Source organism: Sebastes fasciatus, chromosome 20 (assembly GCF_043250625.1).
Source record: "Sebastes fasciatus isolate fSebFas1 chromosome 20, fSebFas1.pri, whole genome shotgun sequence".
In the NCBI taxonomy this organism is placed as follows: Eukaryota; Metazoa; Chordata; class Actinopteri; order Perciformes; family Sebastidae; genus Sebastes; species Sebastes fasciatus.
In genome coordinates, this window is record NC_133814.1 from 26331877 (window position 1) to 26341825 (window position 9949).

At 38.1% G+C, this 9949-nt stretch overlaps 1 protein-coding gene across 1 annotated transcript; it reads right to left on the bottom strand.

Annotated features, from left to right (window-relative positions):
- Positions 1-488: 488 nt before the first annotated feature.
- On the bottom strand, positions 489-8584 carry trim16 (tripartite motif containing 16). Its single transcript, XM_074619421.1, has 6 exons — positions 7029-8584; positions 3490-3585; positions 2840-3073; positions 2099-2270; positions 1726-1821; positions 489-1436 (listed from the first exon to the last, which is right to left on the bottom strand). Exons 1-6 carry the CDS (start codon positions 7743-7745, stop codon positions 826-828), a joined length of 1926 nt encoding a protein of 641 aa, XP_074475522.1. The 5' UTR covers positions 7746-8584; the 3' UTR covers positions 489-825.
- Between the last annotated feature and the right edge of the window lie 1365 nt (positions 8585-9949).

Here is a 9949-nt window from a genome sequence, read left to right on the forward strand (position 1 = left end):
TTTTATTTATTCATTTATTTTTGCATTTATTTATTTTTATTTTATATTTATTTTTAAATGTAGGTGTATATATATATATTTATTTCTGCATATGCATAAATGCATAAATACATAAATAAATACATACCCTTAATTATATATATATATATATATATATATATTAAAAAAATATAAAAAAAATATAAATACATTTAAAAATTAATACAAATAAATACATAAATAAATAATAAGGGAAAATTAAACAGAAGAGTAAATAAATAAGGAAATTAATACAAAGACAAATAAATAAAAGAAGCTAATTAAAACAGTAAACAATATCAATTTATGTCCCATTTTATCAATTAATTAATGGCTACATTTATTTTGAATACTATTTTTGCTACATCTGATGACATATTTATTTATTGAGTAATTTATTCATTTATTTTTTGGCAGGTTCAGTCCTCCATAATGGGAAATCTCGAACGATGAACAAAAGTAGACAATTATTTTTGCAAGTGAATATACAAATTTTTATTTGCATACAGAAAATATAGAACACCTCTGAATTCACAGTGGGATGAAAAGTAACAGTAGTCCCAAAGGTACACAGGAGTATAAATATGACTTGAGCCCAAATATACACAAGTTAAACATTCACAATTTATCATATTAGTTCCACAAAACAGGCTGATGTAAACAGGTTTAATATGAGAAGACTGTCCATATGATTTCCTCAGAGTTTCAGATAATATGTCTAATGTTGGGAGACAAACATTTCATGACAGTAGTTTCACGTGAATTGTCGCTTAAATGATCCAGGAAAAAAGTGACTTCAAATCATTGCTATGCTGGCATCTTTGAAACAATCGCTCCGTTTGAAGGTGAGGTGGGAGGAGACGGGCTTTTGAGCCGTAATGGCTCCCCTGGTGCCACAAAGGCGACAATATTCTCCTTCTTGGACAACCAGAAAGCCGGGTAAATAGGCTCCAGGAAGTCTGCTTTGTACTCGTGGATGAGCGTCATGGTGTCGTCCACACCGTAGAAAGCCAGGAGGCCTCTCGAGTAGTCCACGTAAACCCCGATGCGAGTGAACTTCTCCACATTAAGAGGTGTCTCCACGTCGCTGTGCCAGGCCGAGAAGGTGCGGCCGTTCCACTGAAGACACCAGGAGAAGTTGTTTCCCGTGATGCAGCTGTTGCTCTCGTTGCCCTTGCGGTCGATGCTCTTGTAGGTCAGACCGACGTGCGTGCCCTCGCCGCTGATATCCGTCTCAAAGTAGTGCCGCCCCAGGTAGAAGCTCTCTGTTGCCAGAACTTGGCGCCAGTTCTCAAACCTCTCAGGTACTTCAGGATAAGGGTGCTGCCAGGGTGTGGTGTTAGTCACCTTCCTGTTTTCTTCGGTCAGCCGCAGGAACTTGTGAGCGGTTTCAGCGTCGAAACTCACGTGGGCGGCATCTGGGAGAGGATTGTGAAAATATTAGTTTGCTTAAGTGTTACATAAGTCTACAGTCAGGAGTGCAAATACCACTGAGGTTACCAAGGTCATATCGTCCATATGGTTTCTTTTATTTGTTTTCATTTTTAGAGCACTGTGAACAAAAATATCTTAAGCTTAAAGGTGCATTTGGCGGCGTCTAATGGTGAGGTTGCAGATTGCAACCAATTGAAACTTCTCCTGTGTGCCAAACATGTAGGAGCCCGAAGGCCCATATATACAATATGTTCAAATACAGAAAACACTTACACTTGAGGAAGTCGGCATGTTTCACTGGATCTGGTAAAGACATGTTGTGTTTTGCTGCAACAATTTCATGAACTGTTGTCTTTATTCTCATTTTGTCTGCAATGGAACAAAGTACATTTCAGTCTCTGACAACACATCGCAGTTTAGATTAATTTGCATAGAATTTGCCATCGCAAAAAATACATCATGAGGAAACAAGTATGTGCGGTCTGTCAGCCTCTGTACAGTAGGTGACACACAAAAGAGGCGAGTCATGAAGCATATTTATGCAAGTCTGAGCTCTGAGGCGGTGACACAAAATACTTTACATGTGTGAACATGTCCAGACAGACAAACAACTATCAGTGCATCTGTAATTTAGTGCTTTTCTTACCATTCTTGCACGTCTCTTTAACTTTCTCTATGTATGAAGACACAAGCATGGCACACAGCTCCTGCGTGGAGTCCACGATCACGCGGCTGAAGGAATTCAGGCGGTCCGTCAGGCCAATATAGACCCCGGGCAGAGAGATATCAGTGGCTTCTTTCTTCCACTCTGAATACTCCTGGAAAACAAACACATTCCGAAGGAAGAACATGAACAACAACAACAACATATTGTACGTTACAGAGCAACTGTGAATTAAAAACAAAAATCTGGTCCTCTCTCTAGGTGGAGAGGAGGTCGTGTTGCTCTGGTTCTATTTATTTGACGTGGAGAGGAGGGCGTGTTGCTCTGGCTCTATCTATTTGGTGTGGAGAGGAGGACGTGTTGCTCTGGCTCTATCTATCTGGCATGGAGAAGAGGACGTGTTGCTCTGGCTCTATCTATTTGATGTGGAGAGGAGGTTGTGTTGCTCTGGCTCTATCTATCTGGCATGGAGAAGAGGACGTGTTGCTCTGGCTCTATCTATTTGATGTGGAGAGGAGGACGTGTTGCTCTGGCTCTATCTATTTGGCGTGGAGAGGAGGACGTGTTGCTCTGGCTCTATCTATCTGGCATGGAGAGGAGGGCGTGTTAACTAAATTGACTTGACACGAGTGTTTTTGCAGGCTTTAGGCATGACTTTGTGTGTGACGTTGTGTGTGACTTTGTGTGTGACGTTGTGTGTGACTTTGTGTGTGACGTTGTTACCTGCAAGAAATCCACATCATTTTTGTTCTTGGAGAGCTTCTCCATCTGCCCCTGCGTCTTCTTCAGCTCCGTGCACCTCTGCTCCAGGTGAACCTGGATGCCCTCGGCCTGCCTCAGCGCCTGCTTCTCCTCGCCCTCCAGGATCTCCGTCACCTCCCGCTTCGCCTTCTCCACCAGCGCCTGCAGCTCCTCAAACTGGCTCTCGATCACAGCTCGGACCTCCGTCACCGAATGCTGTGGGAAGATCACATTGTGAGCATTCTTTTACAGAGAGAGAGGAAGTGATGCGTATCAAAAGCTCAGGTAGCAGGTAGGGAATGCATCGGGTCACATGGTAATGTGACATAACTGCATGCTCAGTGAGGGAATGCTTTGTTGCCTCACAGAAACATGGATTTCCTCCCACACCTCAGGGAAACCTGTCCGGTTTGGGTGGCTCCGATACCTCAGGGCTTATAGGCTAGGCTGGTGGCTTCGCAAGCCAAAAATAGCTGCAGCCAATGTTATCAACCCACAAATTATGAAATAAGACAGTCAGCTTTTGTGGGCTGCCTAGATCAGAAAACATGATTCATCCCCTTTCCTGTTAGTAAACAAAATACAAGTATTGTGACATTCATGTGACAGTGAGCTCATTTCGGATAGCTCACCTCAATAGAGACGGTGTTGAGTTGAAGTTTGTTGATGGCGTTCTCTGCTGCCGTCACCGTCTTCACCATCTCAGTCTGCTTCTCGCTCAGTTCCTTCTGTGGACAGCAGGAGAGAGCAGAATTCAGCATGTTTCCTCACCACAGAAACCACAACCATGCTGTCATGCTGAAAATATGCCAGATCCTAACAGACCCGAAAGTACATTTACTGTATGTGTGGCAGATGTAAACGTTTAGGCCGTTTCTTCAGGAAAGTTGTGTGGGTTCCTAGTTTCCTCTACTCTCTGTGCATCCTATTCTACACTCTGACATTTTGTAGTTTTTGAAGCATGGACTTGTCTTGAGATCCTAGTCTGAATTCCTCGGGCAGGTCCAGGCGACTCCGGAGATGAAGCTGGAAGAATTCTTTTCCATAAAGTTTAGACCCTGAGGGGAACACTACAAATCCTTTAAGACTGTGTGACAGAGCACCACGTTTATGTCTTTAGCAACCCAACATGAAAGTATTATATAATATCCTACAGCTAGAATGTATTGTCTGAGGAATGTAATTTTGAGAGAGCTACGACAGGGATGTCGTCTCTCCACACTCCTCTCTCCAACAATAGAACAGCCTAAATATCTCTAAAATATTTAGACACAATCCAAAAGTTACAAGTGTTAGTTACACTAGTTTTTAGAGCTACAACAATTAGTCGATTAGTTGTCAACTATTAAATTAATCCCCAACTATTTTGATAATCGAATAATTGGTTGGAGTAATGTTTTAAGAAAAAAAGAAATCAAAATTTTATCATTCCAGCGTCTTTAATGTGAATATTTTCTGTTTGTTTTTTTAAATAAGTGCAAAAATAAAGAAAAAATTAATGCAAAAATAAAGAAATAAATGAATAAAATAATTAAAATAAATAAATACATGAATAAATAAAATAATTAAAATAAATAAATACATGAATAAATAAAAAGGAAAATTAAACAGAAGAGTAAATAAATAAGGGCATTAATACATTAAAAAAAAGAAATATCTATTTATGTCACATTTGATCAATGAATTAATGGATACATTTATTTAATATTATTTTTGATACATTTAATGAAATATTTATTTATTTATCAAGTCATTTATTTTTTTATTTTTTTATTTTTTTATTTTGGCAGGTCCATGATTCTCAGCTACCTGGATTGTAAGTCTTTACGGATTCTGGAAATACGAAGCTCTGAACAGGAAGTTGTTTCACTCTATTGTCTTCACGTTTCCATGTCTGTCCAGTGAGAATGAATCTCTTTGAAATGGGAAATGATTTAGAGCTGAAAAATGCAAGTTCATTTCCCCTTTAGCAGAATCTATTTACATAATAAACTTCAGTATTTCCCCTCTTGTTTTCTATTCAAACACAGTTAGAGATTTTTTTTTATGCATGACAGTAAATGCAGCTGAACTTAAAGTGTGTGGTGTTTTCACCTTCATTCTCAAATGGCTTCACTGACTCTACGGGCCTCCCAACACTGTCTGCTTTCCAGTTCTAATGAAGCTGTTTTGAGGCTTTGCAACAACACACTCTGCAAATAACAGGTGTGGGCTAAAAGCTGCAGATCTCTGCGGGAATCTGGACCGGAGCGGTTGAACCTGAGGGTCACGAACTGTCAAAAAGAGAGACGAATGACACTTTGGCTGAAGCCTGATCTTTCTCTGCGTCATAGGGGATAAATAGAGTTTAGTATTGTGTTTCCAGACTGCTGGAAAGACAAATTATCCTGTTAATCACGCAGAGCGAGCCCATGATTTGATGACCTTTACCGTCAGATGACTGTCCTGATTGGGTTTAAAGAGATCAGATTGTTGGACAAGTGAGAACAACTGTGATGCATTTTGAAGACACAGTTCATCCCCTCTCCTCTGGTGCTGAAGGTTACATCCATCAGAGCCTCTCAGTTAGACACAACTATATATATATATCTCCTCTTCAACAGTGTGGGTATGATCTAAGGATTATTGCAAATTAATTGCACTTCTGCTGTTATATATTTATACTCATTAAGAATTATTTTAGCCCTCGTGAGTCGGCTAAAACTGTACTGGACTCTAACTTTATGGAGGACAGAACCTGCCAAAATAAAAAAATTAATTAATAAATTAATAAATAATTCAATAAATAAATAAATATTTCTTTAAATGTAGCAACAACAAAAAAAATGTAGACATTAATTAATTGATAAAATGTGACATAAATTCATATTTCTGTTTATAATTAGCTTATTTATTTATCTTTGTATTAATTCCCTTATTTATTTACTTGTATTTATTTTTAATTTATTCATTTATTTTTAATTTATTCATTTATTTTTGCATTTATATATTATTTATGTATTTGTTTTTGCACTAATTTTTGTTATTAATTTTTAAATGTATGTATTTATTTATTTCCCCAAACTTATTTATTTCTGTATTCTTTTCTTTTTACATTTCTTTATGTCTTTATTTCTGCCTTATTATGCAAACGAGGGGGTTGTCAATAAATACATAAATAAATACAAACATTTAAAAATAAATATATATAAAAAAGTGCAAAAATAAATAATAAATAAATGCAAAAATAAATAAATACATTTTAAAATGAATAAACATAAATAAATAAAAGAGAAAACTAAACATAAAAGACAATATATAAGGGAATTAATACAAAGATAAATAAATAAAGAAGCAAATTAGTACAAAAATATCAATTTATGTCACATTTTATTAATTAATATATTATTATTATATTATTTTTGCTACATTTAATGAAATATTTATTAATTTATCGAGTCATTTATTTATTTAAAAAAATATATATTTTGGCAGGTTCCGTCCTCCATATACATTATGTTTGCCACACATCAAAAAAGTCAATAACAGCTGAAAGCACACAGTGGTGTCAGATAACAAAAAGCACACTGGAGACTTGGTGTAAATTGAGAGTGTTGTGGTCTTGCTGTAACTAAGGATTAGAGTAATTAATATATAATTAATAATTTAGTTTATAAACTGCCAAACGTTTGTGAGTGACGTCTTCAAATTACATGTTTTGTCCAACAAATAGTCCAAAAACTACAGTAGAGCTGTCCTTGAAAAAAGACATTTTTGGTTGATTTAATCAACAGAGAGAGAGAGAAGGCAGACCTACCAAAAAAACAAAGATATTCAATTTATGATTAATCAACTACCTAATCAGAAGGGTTGTTATATAGTACAGTGGTTCCCAAAGTGATCCTAATCAAAAAGGGGAATAATTAAATTTTACTTTAATTTCATCCATAAGCAACATGATGGCAGAATAAGTATTTTGGTGATGGGTTTCATACACTTTCTATAATAACACATGATCTTAAAGCTATCAGATGGGGGTCTAAATTGAGTCAGTTTAGGGGCTCTTGACGTGAAAAGGTTTGGCAACCAGGAGACCAAAGGTTAACTTAATATATTTAGACATATGAACGTAAAGTTTTGAGGAGTTTTGATGAAAGGAAATTATAAAAAGAGAATATGTGAGAACACTCGCCTCTATTTGACTGCGAGCCTCCACCACGGGGACGGTGTTGTGGCCCCTGTGCTCCTCCGCCACACAGTCCTGACAGAGGCAGCAGGCGTCGGCGATGCAGAACAGCTCCAGGGGCCAGTTGTGGCTCTCGCAGGTCCGCCTCTCGATGTCCCGGAGCGGCTCCACCAGCCGGTGGTTCTGGAACTTTGGGTTCTCCAGGTGAGGCCGGAGGTGGGCCTCGCAGTACGACACCAGGCAGGTGAGGCATGACTTGAGGGCCCTGCAGGGGCTCTCGATGCACGAGTCGCACACCACGTCGTCGGGGCCCAAAGGTTCCTCCTTCGCCTCCTCTTCCTTGACCTGCTCTTCGGCTCCATTCTTCACCTCTCTGTCCGTCTGTGTGTCCTCCTCTTTCTTCTCCTCCTCAGGCTTCTTGGGGTCTTCAGACTCCTTCAGGTCTTCCTGGATTTTGGTCTCCTCTGCCCCCTTAGGGTCCTGCTCCTCTTTGCTCTTGATGACAGGAGCCTCTGTCCCGTTCTGTTTGGGGCCGTCAGCCGGTTCAGGCTTGTCGGGGCTCTGAGGACACTTGGGACATCCTTTATCCCCGAGACAGGAGCCACACACAGAGTGACCGCAGGCTGCCGGCTGGTCTCCGCTCAGCACACCTGAGCAGACGCCACACAGCTGCTGCTGCTGCTGCTGGGTGGAGGTGGGAGCTTCAGTTGCTGTATCTGCCATATCTTCAGTCTCTCTCTGACAAGCCTGGCTGCACTCCCACTCTCTTATGCTCTCTGAAAATAACTGGCTCAGCCACTTTTGTCAGTTCCTGGATCACCGTGAAGAGCCTGGAGAGCCACACCACGAGGATGTGAACCGAGGCCCATAGTTTCAGTCTAAGAACTCTCCGCCCCTTCAGCACTCACAAGCAACCAGGCAGGCCAGCAAACAGCACAGATACACCCACACCCACACGCACAATCACTGCCCTCCCCTACGGGAGAGAGAAGCCACAGGGTGGAGCCCACAATGCAAACCAGGAACACAGAGGTGTAGAGTTGCATTCCCCCACATGTACTGTGTGTTTGAACATGAACTGAGTGTGATTGTTTGTTATCTAACTCTGCTGATGGACTCATTGTTGTATCTGTTACAGCTAAGACTGATGAAACTGAGGACATCATGGCTGCTTCCTCTTTCACATCATGTGAGCATTTCTGCTGCTCCAAAGTTCAAGTGGAGAATCCAGAGGAAAGGCAAATATTGAGTGAATCATCCAGATCACAGAGCAGATACTGCCACCAAGTGACCAGAGCCTGCGCTTATCAAGTATGTGTGAATAACTAAAGTGAACTCAAACAGTGACATTAATCTCTCATGTGGTCATGTGATTAATCACTTGTGTTCAGTCAGAGACATTGACCTCCATCTGCCTTTTAATAGTATTTATTTATTTAAGCATTTATTTTTCATTAACTTTTGCAGTTTCTTTTATATTTATCTTTATATATATATATTTATTTACGTATTTATGCATTTATTGACAGCCCCCCTCATTTGCATAATGAGGCAGAAATGCATAAAGAAATATTTGTAAAAAGGGAAAATCATGCAGAAATAAATGCATAAATACACAAATAAATACGTACATTTAAAAATAAATATAAAATAAATAAAAACTAAGTGCAAAAATAAATAAATAAAATAAATGAAAAAATAAATAAAAAATGAAATAAATTAATTCAAAGATAAATAAATAAAGTTTAAAAGCTAATTTTCCCTTTTATTTATTTATGTATTTATTTTCTATTAATCTTTAAATTTATTTACTTTTTTTAAATGTATTATTTATTTTTGCACTTATTATTTATTTATTTTCCTTATTTTTAAAAGTACATATGTATTTATTTCCCCAAACTTGTTTATTTTCTGTATTCTTTTCTTTATATATTTCTTTTTACATTTCTTTATGCATCTCTGCCTCATTATGCAAATGAGGAGGCTTTCAATAAATGCATAAATAAATACATACATATATTTAAAAATGAATATAAAAAAATAATAGTAAGTGCAAAAATAAATAAATCAAACAATAAATGCAAAAATAAATAAATACATACATTTAAAAATTAATAAAAGGTTAATTTAATTGGTGTGAAATATTTAATAAAAACAATTCACACATAAAAACAACAAATAGTGACAGAAGTACAATGACTCTGATTAAGACCCGTATCGATAGCAACGTGTTGGTCATTTTAAAAATGTATCGCCATGTAAAATAGAGGCATTTTAATTTTGCACAAACCTTGGATTAATTTTGAAGGAGACTTGTATTTTATACTTTTTTTGAGACCATATTCTACCTACGCAATGAGCCCTTCACATGATTTAATAAAAACCAGGGCCGGGTTAAGGCATAGGCCAAATAGGCCAAATAGGCGATTGCCTAGGGCGCCACCTTCTGGGGGGCGCTGGTCGCCCCTCTACAAAATAAATAAAAGAATGTTTTTTTGTTTTTTCTTAAATGCCTGTGGGCGCCCTTCCTCATTCTCTGCATTGAGGTAACAATTGAACAAATAAATAAAGCCCCTTTTCGCCCCTGTAACTTTCTTTTTCACACTTTTTCATCTGCCCGGCCGCACTTATTTAACCAAACTCTTCTTCACTTCTCTGGAGTCAACAAGTGATGAGCGGTTCTCTTGAACGCTGCAAGCAGCACTCCTTGGAGCAAAGCAATCGGCACTCGTATGATAAAAAGCTTTTTGTCTTATGTGAGTGAGTGTGTTAAGGATTTTCACTCATGTCCACAATTTCAATAACATCTATCTATATGTTGCAAAGACATTATGGATAGTTTAATAATTCATTTAATCATGAATGTCACTTAGAGAGCAACTTAATATAGGCAGCACATGCGTTTGGGATATAAGACAATGTGTCAA

What these genes read in the sequence shown, in the direction of transcription:
- trim16 (XM_074619421.1), bottom strand. Translation starts at nt 7,745, where the DNA reads ATGGCAGATACAGCAACTGAAGCTCCCACCTCCACCCAGCAGCAGCAG. An exon ending in AGGCTCGCAGTCAAATAGAG is followed by an intron (nt 3,586 to 7,028) that starts GCGAGTGTTCTC and finishes TGCTGTCCACAG; the next exon opens with AAGGAACTGAGCGAGAAGCA. An exon ending in ATGATGTGGATTTCTTGCAG is followed by an intron (nt 2,271 to 2,839) that starts GTAACAACGTCA and finishes TTTGTTTTCCAG; the next exon opens with GAGTATTCAGAGTGGAAGAA.